The sequence below is a fragment of the Scyliorhinus torazame genome, chromosome 10 (assembly GCF_047496885.1).
Source record: "Scyliorhinus torazame isolate Kashiwa2021f chromosome 10, sScyTor2.1, whole genome shotgun sequence".
Lineage (NCBI taxonomy): Eukaryota > Metazoa > Chordata > Chondrichthyes > Carcharhiniformes > Scyliorhinidae > Scyliorhinus > Scyliorhinus torazame.
The window spans coordinates 139,596,246-139,617,322 of record NC_092716.1 but is presented as its reverse complement, the minus strand read 5'-3'; the positions used below and the strand labels follow the sequence as shown (position 1 = coordinate 139,617,322).

The window sequence follows — 21,077 nt, the reverse complement described above, 5'->3', positions numbered from 1 at the left end:
CGCGCCGGCCCCGGCGCAACATGGCACAGGGCTACAGGGGCCACCATGCATAGGAAAGGAGGCCCCCAGCCACAGAGGCCGGCCCACCAATCGGTGGGCCCTGATCACGGCCAGGCCACATCGGAGGCCACCCCCCCCCCCCCCCCCCGGGGTCAGACCACCTCTCCCCCCCCCACAGGCCGCCACCCGACCCTTGCACGCTGAGGTCCCGTCGGTCCAGAGCAGGTTAGAACGGCACCAGCGGGACTCGGCTCTTTTCTTACGGCCGCTCGGCCCATTCGGGCTGGAGAATCAGCGGGCCGGCTGCGTAGAGCGGCCCGCGGCCGGCGCCGCGCCGACCACGCCGGCGCCCCTGGCACCAATTCTCCGCACTGCGGAGAATCGGTGCCGGCGTCGGGGCGGCGTGGCCCGTTCGCGGGGATTCTCCGGCCCGGCGCGGGGCTGGGAGAATCCCGATCAATAAATTTGCACTTCCCCCGGTTACTGACTGGTGAGCAAAGTAACTTGATGCGACAGATAAACCAAGCAGCTACAAAAGCTTCAGAGCACACCAGCAAAATATAATGAAGAGCAAGCACAGTTAGTTACATTTATAACTCTGAGTGAATGGGGTCCCAAATACTTGGGGATCAGAAGATTGGGGTTTAAATCTGACTCCACACTGAATTGAGCACAAAGGCCCAAATGCAGTAATGTTTTCCTGGTGGCAGAGGGGGCCCGCCCAGGGTTTTCCCTTTGCGCGTGGGTGGGTGGGTGCGTGGGGGAGGGGGGTGCGCCAGCCACAGGTGGAACCAGAAGACCGGCTGGATGGACCGGAAAATTCTGCCTAACATTCTCCACGGGGCTCGAAGTCATACTTTGTTACAGAAATGTTCCTTTGAAGCACCTTAGAACGTTTCGCTACATAGGGCAACATGGTGGTGCAGTGCTTAGCATCGATTCTCCGCACCTCGGAGAACATGCGCCGACGTCGGGGCGTCGTGGCGCGGTTGCGGCAATTCTCCGGCCCGGCGCGGGGTCCTTATGTCATCTTCAACAATATATTCTATCCTTTCATCGAGGTCATTGTTATAGATTGAGGCCCTGGAACCCATCCCTGAGGCACTCTACTGATTACATCTTTCCAATCCAAAGATGACCCATTTATCCCTGCTCTACTTCCTGTTTGTTAACCAATCCTCTTTCCATGCCAACATGTTATCCCCAACACTATGAGCTCTTACTTTATGTTGTAGCCTTAGATGTGGCACCTTGTCAAATGCCTTTTGAAAATTGAAGTACACTACATCTCCAGGTTCCCCATTATCCATCTTACTTTCTTAAAGAACTCTGATAAATTAGCGAGACACAATTTCCATTTCACAAAGCTATGCTCACTCTTCCTGATTGTATTAAGATTTTATCAGTCCCCTGTAATGATATTCTCAATAATAGATCTAGCATTTTCCCGATGACAGATGTTAAGGTTTCCTGATTTCTGTCTCTCCCTCCTTTCTTGAACAGAGGAGTGAAATTCACTATTTTCTATTCTGAGGGGACTTTTCCAGAATCTGGGGAATTTCGGAAAATTAAAACTAATGCATCCACTATCTCAGTAGCCACTTACTTTTAATACCCTAGGATGAAGTCCCTCAGGACCTGGGGACTTGACAACCTTTAGTTCTAATAATCTTCTCAGTATCCTTTCCCTGGCAATTTGAAATTATTTAAATTCATTCATCCTTTACACCTCTTGATTTACAATTATTTAGACCATAAAACATAGGAGCAGAATTAGGCTGCTCGGCCCATCAAGTCTGCTCTGCCATTCAATCATGGCTAATATTTTTCTCATCTACATTCTCCTGCCTTCTCCCCATAACCCCTGATCCCCTTATTAATCAAGAACCGATCTATCTCTGTCTTAAAGGCACTCAATGATTTGGCCTCCACAGCCTTCTGCGGCAATGGGTTCCACAGATTCATCACTCTCTGTCTGAGGCTGTGCCCTCTTGTTCTAGTTTTTCCTACTAGTGGAAACATTCACTCTACATCCACTCTATCTATGCTTCTCAGTATTGAGGGATGTTATTTGCGTCTTCTACAGTTAAGACAGACAAAATATCTATTCAAGGCATCTGACATTTCCTTATATCACTATTAATGTCCACTCTCTAGAAGACCAACACCCACTGTAGTTACTCTGTTCCTTTTTAACTACCTGTTGATACTCTTACATTCTGTTTTTATATTTCTAGGTAACTGTCTTATACTCTAAATTCTCCCTCTTTATGTGTTTTTAGTCATACTTTGCAGCTTTTCATATTTTGTCCATTCTTCTGAATCGCTGCTAATCTTCACAGAATTGTACACTTTTTTTCCAATTTGGTACTTGGCAGAATTTTACTGCTCCTCTCACCAGTGGGAACTTCCAGTCCCACTGAAAGCAATAAACCTTTGAACGGATCGCTGCATTATCCAGCCCCTTCCCCACCACGACAGAGCTGTAATATTCTTCCCACTATCTTTAACTTGATTAGTTAGCCAAGAATGATGCATCTTTCACCTAGAGTCTTTCTTTCTTGCTGACTGTTCTGAAATATCTCCTTAAATATCGGCAACTGCATCTCTACTGACCCACACTCAAACCAATTTTCCAGTTCCCTTAGGCGGCCCTTTGTCTTTATCTAAGATACAATCCCTAGTCTTAGGCCCACTGTTCTCTCCCTCAAATTGAATCCGAAACTCAATCATGTTATGATCATGTTAAGATCAGTACTATTTAGGATCTTCTTTACTATAAGGTAATTAATTATTCCTGTCTCATTGCACACAACTCAGTCTAGAATAGCCTACCATTTGCTTGGCTTTAGATCGTGGTGCTCTCGGAAACTGTCCCAAAAACACATTATGAACATATTTTCCAAGTACCTTTGCCATACTATTTTTTCCAATCTATATGTAGATTTAAATCATCCACAATTATTGCCATACTTTTCTCACAAGCCCCCATTATTTCTTCTTGTGTACCCCATCCTACAGTGTAGTTATGGTTCGGGGATCTATAGACTACTCTCAAGTGACTTCTTACCTTTGTTATTTCTTATCTCTATTCAAATTGATTCTACATCTTTATCTTTCGATCCAAGGTCCTTTTTCCCAATTATACTAATATTATTAATAATTAACAGAGCTACCCCACCAACTATCTTACTGTTCTCCGAATGTCAGCTTTGGTCACCTTGTAGCCACATGTCTGTATTGGCATATCATACATTTTTATCAGTCCAAAGATGTGCAGGTTAGGTGGATAGGTCATGCTAAATTGCCCCTGAGTGTCCAAAAGGTTAGGTGGGGTTACTGGGTTGCTGGGATAGGGTGAGGCCTGACACTGGGTGGGATGCTCTTTCAGAGGGTCAGGGCAACTCGATGGCTGAATTGATAGAAATAAAAATGGATGAAGGTGGAGGAGAGAGTTCACAGCCTGACGTTTTTGAACACAATGTTAAGTCCGGAACGCTGCAACATGCCTCATCGGAAGGTGAGCTGCTGTTCCTCCAGTTTGCTCTGGGCTTCACTGGAACCTGTCAGCAGATGGACATGTGGACGTGAGAGCAGGATGGTGAGTTGAAATGGCAAATGACAGGAAGGTCTGGGTCCTGCTTGCTGACAGGCCGGAGGAGTTCTTGCAAAGTAGTCACCCAGTTTGCGTTTAGTCTCTCTAATATAGAGTAGACAGCATTGGGAGCATCAAATGCAATAGACCAGATTGAAGGAGGTGGACATGAAGCCAGACTCGAAAGGTTAGCTCTCTTTTCTTGCCACAGATGCTATCAGACCTGCTGAGATTGACCAGTATTTTCTGTTTTTTAAAAATTTAAAGTGCCCAATTCTTTTTTTCCAATTAACGGGCAATTTAGCATGGCTAATCTACCTACACTGCACATCTTTGGGTTGTGGGGGTGAGACCCACGCAGACACAGGGAGAATGTGTAAACTCCACACGGCTAGTGACCTGGGGCTAGGATCGAACCCGGGTTCTCGGCGCCGTGAGGCAGCAGTACTAACCACAGCAGCATCGTGCCATCCAGTATTTTCTGTTTTTATTTCAAATTCCAGCATCCGCAGTAATTTGCTTTTGTCCTATATGTCATGCCTGATAATTACAATGCATGGAAAGAGAAAGTGTTTATGTATTTTGGGTTTAAATGGGTTGTGATGTTTACTTCATTGTGGCCAATAGTAATAAATAGAAATTTACATCTGGGCAGCCTGAATTGCTTCACAGTCAAGTAATTAATTTTGAGGTATATACATTATTGCATTTGAGGCAAGATGCCAGCCAATTTGCGCTCAACAAGGTTCCACAAACAGGAATTAAAAGACCGGGTAGTTAATTTGTTTTAGTGATGTTGGGTGAAGGATAAATGTTGGTTAGGCAACGAGGACAATTCTCTGCTCTGCTTCAAATAATATCACAATGTCTCAGATATCATTCAGCTAGGACACACAGGTTGCTTGGTTAAACCCTCACCTGAGAGATCTCTGACAATGAGTCCCTTGCAAAAGCAGCACAGTGTCACCATAAAATACTTACTCATGGTCTGAAATGAGAGTTAGAAGTAATAACCCTCCACCTGAGAGGTAGGAATACTCACCATTAAGCTAAGGCTAACATTTAACTCAATTCACTTGCACCAGAATTAGCTTGCAACAGTTTGACTACATCTTAATTTAGGGCCACACAGAGGTTTCCTAATAGCTTAAACATACGACTTACATGTCTGACAACATCCATCTGGGCCCATGCGTATTGTTCCCTGCCACAGAAAGTAAAGCATTAGACATTGTTATTTGAAAACACAAATCGAACAAAACCTGGATATTTAATTGTACAGAACGGATTTTGTTCTTTTTATTTGAAGAAATGAATATATAATTATGTTGTACTCACAGGTTCACACTGATCACGATCCAGGGGGGGGCACCATTTATGGTAGATGTTTGGAATAAAGTGAGGTCCAATTTTCTCACACTCATATTTAGTGCAGTTGCTCTTCGGATCTGATATTTTAGCTCCAGGCTGTGTAATAAAAGGAAATGAAAAGTTTTCAATGGCAAATAACTACATAAAAATGTTGGATCTGTGGGCTCTGACAGTGCAGTACTTACTACTACTAACTCTTCCTAAACTATATAATCATGAATTTCTCTAACAAAAAAAGTCACAATTATTAATCGACTGTGAAAATCAACTTTTTTCTGTGTAACAAGTGCCTTCCAACATAGCCATCACATACTAAATGCCTGTTGACAGTGAATAAATGTCAAGATACAGATTTGTTTATTTACCACAGCCATGTAATTTATAACAATAGTATTTTTTAGAGTACCCAATTCATTTTTCCAATTAAGGGACAATTTAGCATGGCCAATCCACCTACCCTGCACATCTTTTGTTTGTGGGGGCAAAATCCACGCAGAAACGGGGAGAATGTGCAAACTCCACACGGACAGTGACCCAGGGCCGGGATCGACCCTGTGACCTCGGTGTCGTGAGCACTGAGCCACTGTGCTGCCCCAACTATAGTATTATAGATTGCATAAGTTAATGTTGTAATTACTCTGTGTAACATGTCATATTGTAAAAAGAGTTTAAAATTCTGAACTAATCCTTCGTGTAACACATGCAGAAAAGAAATGTTGCAATTTGATCAAGTCTGTGTGTTTAAAAGGATGAGTGACTTTATTAAATAAATTCTCTAATTTTACGAAGGGCTTGGCACTTCTGTCGTAGAATCATGGGGTAGATTCTCCGATTCTGGGGCTATGTCCCCACGCCGGCGTGGGAACGGTGGCGTTTTACGGCAGAAAGGCTGGCGCAAAACAGCCACCGATTCCCCGTTTTGCTGGGGGCTAGCAGGAAGGTAGCGTAGAGCACCCAGTTCTAGCTGCCGATATGCCCCGAAGAATTGCCGGTCCATGGCCGTGCATGCGCACGGCAGCGGCCTGCAGCAGCCACTCATGGGCCCAGCCCGCGAAAAAGGCCCCACCTTCGGCCGGCTCATACACCGCGGACCATCCCTCCACAATGCCCCGAGCACCGAATAATGTCCCCCCCCCGCCCGCAGATCGTCCCTCCCCCGACTGTGGCGGCATTGGATTTGGTCCGGATTCGCCACGCCGAGTTCCCAATGGGCAAGACCATGAGAGACCCATGCCGTTGGGAACTCGGCGGGTCGGGGGTGGAGTTTCGGGGGGCGTGAATCAGGTAATGTCCTGAGGCTGTCGATATGTTGCGTGGCGTACTCAAAAGCGGCGCCGCCCCTGATTTTGTCGGAAATTTCCAGCTCCATATCTAATCGAGGTAGACTCATTTGAGATATTTGCTGCTTATTCCAAATAACTTCATTGGTGGACCCAGATAAGGCAGGGGTAGAAATTTGGGATGCAATTCAGCAGACTCCAATTGAAGTCCACTGAATGGCGCATTTAACGGGGTGTTTCTTGGTGGCTGCAGCGCCAAGATAGAGCCCGCTATTCAACAGCATTTTGCCGGAGTTTCTTTGGCCTCGGCATTGAGGGCACTCTTTAAGTAATTTCCTGCACTGGTAGATTGGGGCGTCATTTTTAACGGCAGCCCCGATCTTTCAACCCCTCTCAGCGCTCACGCCATGGTCTGCAGACCCCCCCACTTCACCCAACTTACCTCTTCTGGAGTCTTCGACACCCCCCTCCCCCCCCACCCCCTCCCCCTCACCCCACCTCTTATGGGCAAGGCCCCCGGGCCCGACCTATGGAATGGGTAGCCTTACACCTGGGCACCTTGGCAATGCCAGCCTGCAGTGCCCCTGCCAGTCTGGCACTGACATCTGGCCATCCTTGGGTGCAACAAGGCCGCTTGGTTTTGTATTGAATTCAGGAGTGGGTATACAAAGCCCACTCACAATGTCATTTCTTTTGATTCATTTCTGGCATGTGGGCATTGCTGGCAAAGCCAGCATTTAATATTCGTCCCTTATTTCTCCTTAGCAGTGGTGATGAGACATCTTATTGATCTGCTGCAGCCCATGCAATGTAGATATACCCATAATGCTGTGAGAGAGGGCGTTTCCCTCTCAACCCCTCTATTGATATATTGATACCAGATGCTCCATCTGGCATAAATAAGATAATTGTGCAGCCTAATATAATTGTTAAAGTGATGATAAACATTAATAATACTCTGGTTTGGCTTCAACAGAAGTCTTTGGGCAGGATTCTCTGGCCGCGTCCACCAGGCGATGGGAGAATCCCGTCTGAGGTCAATGGACTTCTCCATTGCCTGCGTCTTGTCCGTGGTGTTCTTGCACCGGGCGGGATGGAAGAATCCAGCCTTTTGTGTCCAGTTCTGGGTATTGCACATTGGAAAGAATGTGAAGCTTTTAGAGAGGGTGTAAAAAAAGACTTACAAGAGTATTTCAAGGATGAGAGACTTAAGGTTGGTGAGTAAATTGGAAAACTGGAATTGTTCCCCTTAAGAAAAGACAAAGTGAGAGGAGATTTGATAGAAATGTTCAAAATCATGAAGGGTCTAGACAGATTCTAGTGAAACTGGTCCCTATCTCGAAGGATCAGGAATCAGAGAGCAGCAATTTAAGAGACTGGCTTAAGAATCAGCAGTGGTGTGAAAAACAAATCTTTCCACACAGCGAGTGGTTAGGATCTGCAATCCTTTAGAGGAGGATTGGTGGTTTCAAAAGGGAATTCGATGGGGATTTGTGGAAGAAAGATTTGTGCAGCTAAGATGAAAGGGTGGACAATGGGACTAGCTGCATTGCTCTTACAGAAAGTCAACAGGGAAATAATGAGTTGAATGTTCTCCTTCAACTGTAACCTTTCTATGATACACCAAAATTGGCCTTCTAAATAGAAATACCTATCAATGCCCTGAGCAATAACCATGGGCGAAATTCACCCCCAACGGCGTGATGTCCGCCGACTGGCGCCAAAAACGGCGCCAATCAGACGGGCATCGCGCCAGCCCAAAGGTGCGGAATGCTCCGCATCTTTGGGGGCCGAGCCCCAACATTGAGGGGCTAGGCCGGCGCCGGAGGGATTTCCGCCCCGCCAGCTGGCGGAAATGGCGTTTGTTGCCCCGCCAGCTGGCGGAAATGGCGTTTGGTGCCCCGCCAGCTGGCGCGGAAATGCGGCGCATGCGCGGGAGCGTCAGCGGCCGCCGACAGTTTCCCGCGCATGCGCAGTGGGGAGAGTCTCTTCCGCCTTTGCCATGGTGGAGGCCGTGGCGGAGGCGGAAGGGAAAGAGTGCCCCCACGGCACAGGCCCGCCCGCGGATCGGTGGGCCCCGATCGCGGGCCAGGCCACCGTGGGGGCACCCTCCGGGGTCAGATCGCCCCGCGCCCCCCCCCAGGACCCCGGCCACGCCGCCTGGTCCCGCCGGTAAATACCAGCTTTGATTTACGCCGGCGGGACAGGCAATTTCTGGGCGGGACTTCGGCCCATCCGGGCCGGAGAATTGAGCGGGCGGTCCCGCCAACCGGCGCGGCCCGATTCCCGCCCCCTCCCAATCTCCGGGAGCGGAGACTTCGGCGGGGGCGGGATTCACGGTGGCCAACGGCCATTCTGCGACCCGGCGGGGGGTTCGGAGAATGACGCCCCATATCTCCAAATGTTTACCAATTTTTTTAATGCTTAATTGATGTCATGTTGCATTTTTCTCAACCTCATCATCTAGCCCCTCAACACTTTAAGTAGATGCCGACTATTATGGTGATTAATTTCTGAAATGTAAATGAATACCTGTAGGATTATTGGCTTCCTATTTGGTAACGCTATTATACAGTCAACCTGTGTACAATTTCCACAACATTGTCCTTTCACCGCCCCATATTTAAAGCCCTGTGGGAAACAAAACATTCATGATTACTCACTCTTCTTTTGCTAGTTAAAAAAGAATTGCTAAAGATTTGTGGGTTGCATGCTTACCTGTGGGCAATGTGAATCACACTTAGTGGTAGCACACTCAATAGTTTTCTGCTTGGTTGATGGATCAGTTTTATTAGTACATTTGCAATTCTCACATGGGCCCTGAGGAATCGTCATTCCTGGCTGTAAATAAAAGTGAAGCTTCAAATGAAACATTTTAAAATCTTGTGGGTTTTTTCACATAATGGAATGGCGAATGCTAAGATTTAGTTTCACCCGGTTCTTAACAGTTTGCACAAAATCCATTTGTGAATTGCTTTAGCGCTGATATTAATTAATTTCTTTTAACTAAATTCTAGTTTTAATTGTCGTCTCTGCATTTTAAATTAATGTTGCAAAAAAAAAAAGCAGTGCGCTGTTTTAGTTTTATGTCTTGGAACATATTTACATTATTTTGTGCTGTTCTGACTTTTAAATAAATTTGAGCACCAGTGATCCTTGATGTCAAAATGTGTGGAACAAGACAGAAATCTGAAAACTGTATACTGAACAAAATGAGAAATAGGTGCAATATGACAAATATTATCTCAAAATGTCCCAGTAGTCTTTACCTTATACTCCGTGTCATTGTACACACATACTGGCTTTGGTTCTGAAAAATGGAACATTAAGTCATTAATTTAATAATTAATTTTCAATTCAGGTGTAGGCCGTAAGCACGGTACTTCAAATTGTTATGGTGACAACAGTAAAATTGTATTCTCCTCAGATTAAAGAGAAATGCATCACTTACCACATGTATAACCTGGGCAACATTTGTCTTCATGAGTACCAAGCACTGGTTCATATCCAGGTTTGCAGTCAAATTTCACAGTGGGACAATGGGTGATATTACATTCTGAATTAACAAAAATTGACATTGATTAAAAGGCGTGAAGCTATTCTTTTGTCTCAGTACTTAAATCTGAGGTGATGTCAATGAGAGAGGTTCTATACAAGTTGAACAAGAAAGTACTTTCCAATACTGCTACAAATCAGTGAACCTTTTGTAGCAATTCAATTGTGTTACTTGAAGAACCAGAAGAATTAAAAGAGCATGATTTGAATACTTATCTTGTAGGGTCTACTTTATTCCTTAATAGAAGAATCAACACCTGGTGCGGCCGCATTTGGAGTATTGTGTGCAACTCTGGTCGCCGCATTATAGGAAGGATGTGGAAGCATTGGAAAGGGTGCAGAGGAGATTTACCAGAATGTTGCCTGGTATGGAGGGAAGATCTTATGAGGAAAGGCTGAGGGACTTGAGGCTGTGTTCGTTAGAGAGAAGAAGGTTAAGAGGTGACTTAATTGAGACATGCAAGATGATCAGAGGATTGGATAGGGTGGACAGTGAGAGCCTTTTTCCTCGGATGGTGATGTCTAGCACGAGGGGACATAGCTTTAAATTGAGGGGAGATAGATATAAGACAGATGTCAGAGGTAGGTTCTTTACTCAGAGAGTAGTAAGGGCGTGGAATGCCCTGCCTGCAACAGTAGTGGACTCGCCAACACTAAGGGCATTCAAATGGTCATTGGATAGACATATGGACGATAAGGGAATAGTGTAGATGGGCTTTAGAGTGGTTTCCAGGTCGGCGTAACATCGAGGGCCGAAGGGCCTGTACTACGCTGTAATGTTCTATGTTCTATGTTCTAACACATACCCTTAAGCACAGGTAGCAACAGGAAAAACTATGATAATTCTCTGTAATAGATTTTGGTCCAAATGTAATGATTATTTTGGAACTGCTGTCAATAGTCTGTTTAAAAGCTTATCCCCTTAGAGGTGTGAGCAGTGGTTATGACCATCATTTTGCTTCAGTATTGATCACCAGCAATTCCATTTGTATAATTTAAGGTGGACAAGTGACTGTAATTCAAGTCTGCCATCTCACAGTTACAAAGGGAAGATGGTGTGCAGAATTTTATGATGAGTTAGGAATATAATCCATGAGGTTTCCTGAATGGTATTCAGCAGGAGTGGGAATCCAAAGATAGCAAGAGAGTGGCACCGCATTCCATTGGAGCAGGAGAATACATAGCTATTGAAAACAGCAGCTATGTCAGAGAGGACAACAAGAAAATCTATCACTTTCAAGGAATCTAATGTTCTTATTTTGCTTGCAGAGATTCAAAGTAGGGAGGGAACCACCTGATTGGGATGAGGGGAAAGGACAGAAATCTTTGAGACACTAATCTTGGAATCAAAGTCAATGCCTCAACAGTTGACAGTTTATGGAATGGTTACAGCAAAGAAAGAGGCCATTTGGTTTGTTGTATCTATACCAGCTCTCAAAAAGAGCAACTCAACTAATCTCACTGCCCCACCTGTTCCCAAAAGCCCTGCAGTTTCCTTCTCGTCAAATGCTTATCCGAGTCCCTGTTGAAAGCCCTGATCGCACCTTCCTACAGCATAATCTCAGGAAGTACATTTCCGATCCTAACCACTCACTGGCTAAAAAAGGCTTTTCTCATGTCATTGTTGCTTCTTTTGTCAATCATCTTAAATCGGTAGCTACTGGTTCTAGATTCATCCTGCAATTGGAACAGTTTCTTTCTATCTACTTTGTCCAGCTATCTCATGATTTGGAAAACCTCTATCAAATTTCTTCTCAACTTTCTCTTTTCTCAGAAGAACAACTCCAACTTCTCCAATCCCTCCATGTCATTGAAGTCCCTCAACCCTGGAACTATTCTCACAAATCGTTTTCTGCTTCGTCTCGAAAGCCTTCACTTCCTTTCGAAAGTGCAGTGTCAAGCACAATATTTCAGCTGACACCAAAGAATAATTTTAGAAGGGTTCATCAAATCTGCTCTATGAATCTATTAATAAAACCCAGGATCCTGTGTACCTTTATAACCACTTCACTCATTCAGTCCCTCAGTCATGACCCTCTGCCTCTATGCACAGATCTCCTTTTGACTCACCAAATATTTAATCCCTGAATTTACGAGTATAAATTTCTATTATAGACTGCATTCAGTCATGCTTCAATTTGGAGTATCACTGACTCTATGGAGAGAGAGCAAGACATATCTCCATATCACACACCCAGAAGAAATAGGAGCAGTAATCGGCCATTTGGCTTGTCGAGCCTGCTCTATCATTCAGTAAAATCATGGTTGGTCTGATTGTGGCCTTAACTCCACTTTCCTCTCTGCCCCCCCCCCCTGATATATTTGTTGATCAAACATTTGTCTAGCTCAGCCTTGAAAATATTAAATGAGTCAGCGGGCTCTGCTCACTGGGGAAGAGAATTCCAAACACTCATGACCCATAGCGAGAAGTAATTCCTCCTAATCTCTATATTAAGTGGGAATTTTGTTTTCAAGCTGTGACCCTAGGTCTAGACTCCCTTTTAGAATTTACCCTTTCAAACCTCCTCAGAATCTTGTACGTTTCATTGAGATCACCTCTCATTCTACTAAATTCCGAAGAGTATAGACCCAACCTGCTCAATTATTCCTTGCAAGACAATCTCCTCATCCCAGAGTTCAGTCTAGTGAACCTTCTCTGAACTGCCTCCAATGTGTAGAGGGGCTCCCCCAAGCAGGTGATGATGGTGAGGGAGAGCTCTGAGCAGGGGAACTGGTCGGCCCTTGTGGGCCCATTCCTACGGGGAGCAGTGTATTTGACAAGCTGAAGGGCAGAGTGTTTATACAGTCTTGATGGTGGTGGAATAAAGGAAAGGTTTTTTGAACATTTGTGCAGTCCTTGTCCTGAAATCACATGCTCCAAATGCAAGTATGACCTCCTTAAGGTGACCAAAACTACATACAGTTCTCTAGGTGTGGTCCAAGATTTCCCTACTTTTAAACTTTCCAACCCCCATAAAGGCCAATGCTCCATTTGTCACCCTAATTCCTTGCTGTACCTGCAGACCGACTTTGTTATATGCACATGCTGTTCAAAACTTATTTCCCCAACAGAAAGACAAAGATTGACCTCTCCCTCAGATCTCTATATTGAAAATTGGCTTTCTGAGCTGTCAATCAAAGTTAACAGCTTGAATGAGGAATCTGCAGTAATAATGTGGGATCTACGATGATTACATTGCTTCTTTACCCCCATATTGAAAATAAATCTTGCATAAAAGGTACAGGGTGTGCGAATGACCTCCGATTATCTCAAAACTGATGAAATATGTGAGATTACACAACCTTGACAATTGTTTCATTTGGTACTTCACCCATTGTCCTGATCAACATCCTAGCTGATTTGTGTAGCTGGGACTTAATCCTTTGAGAATTGAATTTAACATTTATCAAAATAATTTGATAATTAGACAAAACCTCAACTAGGCAGAAGTATTACATATATTTGGTGTCATGTTTAGGTACTGGAATATTTCATGCTGCAGCTGCATATTGAAATATTCAGATGGAACATGATGTGTAATATGTCTCACTTACCACATTTGATTTCTTTACAGCAGGGTTCACTTTGACTTCTTTTAACTATTGGCACAAAACCTTGGTGTTTGCATATTACTGGTGGCAGTTTTGGGCATTTGTAGGGTTTACAGACAATGCTTAGTGTCGCATTATTGCAGAAACAGTCCAGACAATTGCTTTGCCATTTTTCACCAATCTGTCATAGACACACAAAGACATTTTAGGAGATCTATATTTAGGTTAAAACTGAAATGGATGTTAAGTGTGCTGACAGACATTATCTGCTCATCGAAAGAACTTACCTGCCTTGGCTTTCCATCAGGTCCTATGCACTCTAGTGGATTAAAACAAATCATAAATAATGTTTCATAAACTGATGCAGCAGTAAAACACAGTCAAATTGAAATAATCAATGGAAAGAAAATATAAAACTCAAACAAAGGGTAGTGAATGAGAGACTTTAAGAGATGGTCAACCAGCAGCAGGCAAGGTTATTATACAAAATAACCACATGATTGAAATGGACTTTCTTTTTGAGTAATTTAATGAGTTTTATTCTATCTTTGTATTACATAACTCCCAACGTGTGCAATTTTGTCTGCAGTTCTCAAGTGCAAATATCTCTCCGGTTGCAGTAGCAGAAAGTTAGAGATGACTATGCAGTTTTCTGGGCATGATTCAATTCTTGCGACTTGGCAGTGACCCGACTGCATGCTGTAGAAATTGCAACTGAAGAAATATACTGACCACAGATGTCCACACAGGTGTCCAATGGTGTATAAAGGAATTTTCCTGCTGGGCAGAAGCAGCCTTCATTATGACCATTCTGGTCATTTGGGGCATTTTTGTCAGTATACCTAATTATTAAAGAGAGTATCAATTATATACAGCAAATGTGGGAGAGAGTGAATGAAGAAAAGAAAGAAAGAACGTTGCAATTGTTGTCGCTGAGGATTCTTTGATAAATAAGTACAACAAACCTTGAGCTACAAGTAGGCTGATCCTTTGACTCACATGGTTTATATTCCATCGTTGCAGGGCAGTGATATTCTGTTTGGGTCAAATACAATAAGACAACTTGAGAAATCGTGCAACAAACCCAACCCAAGATATTTACTGCTTGAGTTTATAATTGATATATTGCTTACTTATCCATGTCTGAAAATGTCCAAATATCTGTGAAGGGAGATGAATTACTTACGACATGATCCGTTGGTATGTTCTCGCCAGTTGATACAAATATCTCCTTGAGATTGGCATATTTTAGAATAGATTTCTAAACTGGAACATATTATTGTTTTATTCCTGTTGTGGCATGCATCACGTACACACGCTTCATAATATGGGCTTGGAAGAACTATGTCATGACATCTTGAAAAGGCACTGAGGAAACAAAGATTATGTTACAGATTTGTTTCTTTTTTCTTTATTTAAAAAAAAATAATTATTACTATAAAAAAACGTCTAGTGCGTTGGACAGTATAAATTGATTCCTTGGTCTAATAAACCATTGGGTGGGATTATTGGACCGGTCCTGCCAAAGGCAACTCCCCCATTGCGGGTTGCACTGGCAGCGGGGTGGGCAAGTCCCATAAAATGCCTTTGAGATCCCGCTGGGAGCCAATGGGGTGCACCCGCTGCTGGTGGAAAGCATGCCGTGTTATGGGGAGGAGGCATCAATCAGATACCAGTTTGCATAATACAAATGGTGTCATGCCTGAAGCAGACAAATTCTCCAACTGTCCATTTTAGGGGACTACCCAAGATGGCCAGGGGAAAGAACACTGGTTTAAATGGCACAGCAAATAGCGCAACATCACTTTGAAATTGTTTACTGCCCTGAACATCAGTCGCCCTCACTGACAGCCCGCACTGACACGGTAACAGCGCAACTACACAATAAACTGACATGGTCTGAATATATTCCAAATCCGAACAGTTTGAGATTTTCACACTGAGGTATAACATACGGGCCTAAAATGATCTTGCAAATATCCGATGCTGCACATGGCGTGGTGGGTACAGTTGTCATGACGGTTGTGGTTTCCATGTGTGGAAAAGTTGAGCGATGTATTGGGGATACGGTTGTGGTAAAGATCACTGGTTCGCAATGAGACTTATTCTTATCTGCCGTGCGCCAGGAAGGTGCTGAATGAGAGCAGGAAGATACTACAGTTCCATCAGGCAAGGTGCAGTCATCTTTCCTGTTGTTTGTACAGGTACCTAGGGAATTGAGAATTTGTAACATTATTTGAAGTTAATCACCAAATTTGCAAGATAGTTATGAATGGAACAAGTCATTCAATACATCTTGATTCATCCATCCATACAGATTGTACTCCATTGTACCATCAAATTGTTTCTTAAATTAACCAAGGTTCAACCCTCCATCACTCTATCTGGAGATTTCTTCCAAATACCATGGAAGATGCACAGCAAAGGTTCAGCAGTATGATGCCAGGGATGAAAGGATTATCATATGAGGAGAGATTGAGCCTTAAGGGCCTGCATTCCCTGGGGTTTAGAAGAATGAGAGGGGATTTCATTGAAAAGTATAACATTCTGACAGGGCTGGACAGACATGGGGTGAAGGGTAATTTCTTAGTTTGTATAAAAGACTGGCTAATAGACAGAAAGCAGAGTTTGAGATAAATGGGTCTTTTTCTGGTTGCCGTGATGTAGTTAGTGGGGTGCAGTTAAGTGCTCTCACTTCCTCTTTTTTACTGCAGAAAACACTTAACTGCCTTTGATGGTGTCCAACAGCTGTCAATCATAGTTAGATCTTTACAAACATTATGGTTAGTTTCACAGCTGGCTACCTGGAATCCATTCAAGTGTGAAGGGAAATGAGATTAAACAATCCAAACAGCAGGGTATGTGTGGAAGCTGTCAATCACAGCCTGGTAAAATCAGTTTCACATAGATATGAATGAAAACCTTATAGATCAAAGATCTGAGGGGGTTTAAACCCAGATGATGTGGTTTTCTCTTTCTAGGAATTGACAGGTGCTGCTTCCTCTGCCTGAGCCAGCAGGTTTATTGCACAGATAAGTTTTAAAGCTGTGATTTTTTTTCACTGTCTCTGTCTGGACTGCTCGCTAGCTTCCAGGCAGGGATCTCTGTAATGCGGGGGGAGGGGCTTCCAGACAGGAGTCTCTGTAATAGGGGGGTTCCAGGCAGGGGGATCTGTAATAAGGGGCTTCCAGCTTGGAGTCCCTGTAAGGCAGGGCTTCCAAGCAGGAGTTTCTCTTAAGGGGGGGAGAGGGTTCTCTGGTGGGGCGTATTGGTCACCCTCACTGTGGGTGGGGGTGGTGGGTGACTCAGAAAATCTCGTGGTGATGGGGATGTGTGTGCAGAATTGGGCAGATAGAGTTTAATGTGGATAAATATGAAGTTACCATTTTGGTCAGAAACATGGTAAGGCAACTTTTTATCTAAATGGAGAGAAACTTCAAGTGAGGTGCAAAGGGATTTGGGTGTCCTTGTGCATGAATCGCAGAAAACTAGCATGCAGTTAATAAGGAAGGCAAATTGGATTTTGGCATTTGTAGCTAAAGAAATAGAGTATAAAAGTGGGGAAGTGTTGCTGCAACTGTACAAGGCATTGGTGAGACTGCACCTGGAGAATTGTGTACAGTTTTGGTCCCCTTTTTCTAGACACAAAGATGTCAAGGAGTATAGATTGAGAGCGGGAGTATGGTGTTGAGATAGAACATCAGCTATGAATGGCGGAGCAAGCTCAATGGGCAGAATGGCCCGCTCATGCTCCTATTTTCTATGATTCTATCTGTATGTGAATAATTTACTGATCTGTCGTAAATATTCCTCTCTTTGGGTAACATTGTTCTACTTACAATGTTTAATTAAGAACAACATTCTGGATGATTTGTTTAACGTCTCTGTAAATATAATTTTCTCTTACAATGGAAACAGGAAATTAAAAATAATATTTCTGAAAAAATGAGCCTGGGTTAAAGAAATATATGGGACAGGATTCTCCCACCAGAATCGCCAGGGGCGGCGTGAATCCCGCCCTGCCGCTCAGACGCCGGCTGCCGAATTCTCCGGCGTCAGTTTTCGGGCGGGGGCGGGGATCATGCCGCGCCGGTCAGGGGCCATTGGCAGCGGCCCGTACGGCAATTCTCCGGGCCCTGATGGGCCGAGTGGCCGCCCGTATTCGGCCAGTCCCGCCAGTGTGAAGTGGACATGGTCCTTCCCGGCGGGACCTGCCTTGGAGGGCGGTTAGCAGGGTTCTCGGGGGGAGGCGCGGGGCAATCCGGCCCTGGGGGGGCCCCCACGGTGGCCTGACCCGCGATCTGGTCCCACCAATCTGTGTGCGGGCCTGTGCCGTGGGGGCACTCTTTCCCTCCACGCTGGCCTCTGTGAGGCTCCGCCATGGCCGTGTAGAGAAGAAGCCCCCTGCGCATGTGCAGGAAACACGTCGGCAGTTCTGCACATGCGCCAGAACACGCTGGCAGTCCAGCGCATGCACCAACTCACGCCGGCCGGCGGAGGCCCTTCGGCGCAGGTTGGCGCAGCGCCAACCACTCCAGCGCTAGCCTAGCCCCCGGAAGTGCAGAGGATTCCGCAACTTCTGGGCAGGCCCGATGCCGGAGTGGTTCACGCCGCTATTGGCGCCAGTAGGGGCCGCCCCGCCGATTGCGGGAGAATCCTGCTCATGGTATTGACATTCAACAAATCACCTAGAATTTGTATCACCATAGACAAAGGCCTCCATTTATTTAACCTGAAGGAAAGGGTTAACTAAAGTAGAAACAACAATCAAATATCTCCACCATCTTTAAAGAAAATCAAAGGCGTGATTCAGCTGCACCCACCGCTGATCCGGGCACAATGGGTGAATCGCGCAAGAGCCTCAAATTGGGCTCCATGCGGAGCGGTGGACCAATCACAAGTCTCCTGATTCTCTCCGCCTGGTACAATTCGGATCTCACCCTCGCTGAGTGTGATCCAGATAATTGTATTTAAATGAGCCATTAGGTTTTCACCTGGCACCCGGGAGTCACCTGCGAGACCTCGCCAGGATGCCATTTAGCACTGGTTTCCACAAACGTGGACCAGGCAAGACAGCATCTCAGGAGGTCTTGCAGGCCATTAGAGATGCCTGGCTGGTATGGGGCAGGGCAGGGTTAGTACCCTGGCTTGCCCCCTAGCACGCTCCCTGACACTGAGCACCATGGCAATGCCAGTATGGCATCCTGGCACTGTCATCCAGCTCCCCTGACAGTGCCACCCAGGCACTGCCAGGGTGCCAGGCTGGCAGTACCTAGGTGCCCAGATGCCAGGTTGGCACTGCTGAGGTTGGGCCGAGGGATTCTTGCCTATTAGTGTGGAAGGAGGTGGGCTCCAGGGGCTGCAAGAAGGTTGGAGGGGTGAAGAGGGAGTTCATAAAGCTGGGGGGGGGGTGGTCCTGACATGGGAAAGGTGCAGAGATTGTGGCTGTCGGTCAAAATGGCGCGTCAATCCACGAGGGGCCGCTTCTGCTGGCGAGATAAGCTTACCAACAGGAAATCGACTAAAGTGTGGCCTCGGCGGGGAGAAACTTCCTGAGGCCACAAAAAGCGGCAAAGTGCTGGTGAATAGCGGGGTGAATCTCAGCGTTGCCGCCGTCAAGAGACAACCCGCCAAACGCACCCGAAACCGGGCTTAACTTTAAAGTCCGCTGAATCGCGCCCCAAATTAATGGGCATCAATGCATAATGTAACCTCTAATCAGAGACTGCATTCTATAATTGTGACAATTGAAAGTAAAACTGATAATCCAAATGTCACATACCACACTGTCCTTCAATATTGTTTCCAAAGATCTTGTAGGAGAGGTCGATTGTAAAGTCCTTGCCATTAAAAGTAACGGTAGAATTAATGGGAATAATTTCAACCTTTAGTGTGATCTTTGAGGAACTGATCCTTATCCCATTGTGATAATAAGGTGGTATGACCTCCTGTCCATTGACCAGTGCCTGTATAATAGAAGCAAGAGTCTTCAGTCAACTACTACCCTATTCCTGTCACATCTGTACTTTCGAAACTTGAGGAAACAGCTGCTGACTTGGTCATCAATTTTTAAAAAATCTTTTTTTTCATGAAATTATTCTGAATGCTTTGAAAATATTTTGATCGAATCAGTATGGATTTAATCAGTAATCTGACACTGTTGCTGTATGTTATTCTTAAATTACAGACTGATCATTCGATATTGATAGTTATTGGATAGTTCTGTGGTGTCCAAGCTTAGAGTTCAGCAGTAGTGGATATAAATCTAATATAAATGTTTCCATTAATTAATACAAGTCTAAAGCTTACAACTTTAGCAGGCAATGTGGTAGATTCACAGTTACTTAGTATAAAAGCTTCAAGAGACCCGAATGAAAAGGCCGCAATGCGGCGTCCAGCACCCCCCAACTGGGACTACCAATCATGCTGGTCCCAATCCAGGCCGGCTTTTAATTCCATGAGTCCCAACTGATAGGCCACTGCCCATCAGCAGGGGAGCCCGTACTCCATGAGCCCCACGGGGAGATTAATTGGGTCATGCCCATGGGTCTCGTGAGGGTTATTACACTTAGGTTTATAGATAATAAAGTGAGGAACATGAAGAATATCTTTATGATATGTGTTGCCTGAAAACACATGAGAAATTATTTTACCCTGTTGTGCCTGATTAATAATCATTTCACAGGTGTAAAGCAGAAGAAAACGCGGTGAAATTTAAGACAGTGGATCTCTCTATCCTTCGTGCTGCACTTGGACTTGGGTGGAATGGCCGAGGTAGGTAAGCATATTTACAACAGGTGCAAACATCAAAACTCTATAAAAATAACATCACCACAGCTTGCTCCTCATTTTGTTCCCGGTCTCTGCTTGGCAGAAGCTCCAAAGGAGGTTAAACCACAGAAAATGAGTCTTACACTTTGCACAAAACCCCATTCAGGTCTGAGAATCTGAGTGGGTTAGGCAGTAAACAGTGTGGCGGACCAATAAACTTATCTTTCCCTGAGTAAAGAACATTCCTGGGGGAGGCTGTTTTTGGCCAGTAGCCAAGACATCCTGCAGTTCGCAGCAAATACCAATGATAAGAGTCTCTTGTTGTTTTCTTTTACCCATGTCCAGCCACAAATAAGGAGTGACTTTACAGAGTTGGAACTTCAGTGATCTTAACCCAGAAATACAAAAAGATTCAGGCTTGGTGAGACGATGTGCAGTCTTGTGCACTGCACCTGTTTTGCACCTGGACCACAGGAAGAAAAATTAGTCCCTTAAAGTTTAATCCAGAATGTATTATTTACTTCCTTTCTTTTAGTTTCCAAGTTTATTTCTTAGCTTTTTGAGTAAACATTGACTCTTCTTCAGAACTGGTCATATTTGATTTGAAATGTTAACTGTGTCTCTCTCCGCAGTTGCTGTCAGACCTGCTGAGTATTTCCAGCATTTTCTGTCTTTATGTCGGATTTCCAGCATCCACAATATTTTGCTTTAAATTCTTAGCTGACCTGGGGCGAAATTCTCCGGAAACGGCGAGATGTCCGCCGACTGGCGCCCAAAACGGCGCCAATCAGACAGGCATCGTGCCGCCCCAAAGGTGTGGAATGCTCCCCCTCTTTGGGGGCCGAGCCCCAACATTGAGGGGCTAGGCCGACGCTGGAGGAATTTCTGCCCCGCCAGGTGGCGGAAACGGCCTTTGTTGCCCCGCCAGCTGGCGCGGAAATGACATCTCCGGG

The 21,077-nt window shown here is 45.0% G+C and overlaps 1 protein-coding gene across 1 annotated transcript in view; it reads right to left on the bottom strand.

Moving 5' to 3' along the window:
• LOC140430948 (intestinal mucin-like protein) overlaps positions 1 to 21,077 on the bottom strand; it is a 50,522-nt gene that overhangs the window by 11,169 nt on the left and 18,276 nt on the right. Inside the window, exons 6-18 of the mRNA XM_072518782.1 lie at positions 19,136 to 19,319; positions 15,309 to 15,561; positions 14,540 to 14,721; positions 14,319 to 14,388; positions 14,086 to 14,195; positions 13,641 to 13,672; positions 13,357 to 13,534; positions 9,698 to 9,802; positions 9,516 to 9,556; positions 8,965 to 9,087; positions 8,779 to 8,877; positions 4,934 to 5,062; positions 4,760 to 4,799 (exon numbers count right to left, since the gene is read on the bottom strand). Coding sequence (XP_072374883.1) covers positions 4,760 to 4,799; positions 4,934 to 5,062; positions 8,779 to 8,877; positions 8,965 to 9,087; positions 9,516 to 9,556; positions 9,698 to 9,802; positions 13,357 to 13,534; positions 13,641 to 13,672; positions 14,086 to 14,195; positions 14,319 to 14,388; positions 14,540 to 14,721; positions 15,309 to 15,561; positions 19,136 to 19,319 — 1,546 coding nt within the window. The remainder of the gene's footprint in view (positions 1 to 4,759; positions 4,800 to 4,933; positions 5,063 to 8,778; positions 8,878 to 8,964; positions 9,088 to 9,515; positions 9,557 to 9,697; positions 9,803 to 13,356; positions 13,535 to 13,640; positions 13,673 to 14,085; positions 14,196 to 14,318; positions 14,389 to 14,539; positions 14,722 to 15,308; positions 15,562 to 19,135; positions 19,320 to 21,077) is intronic.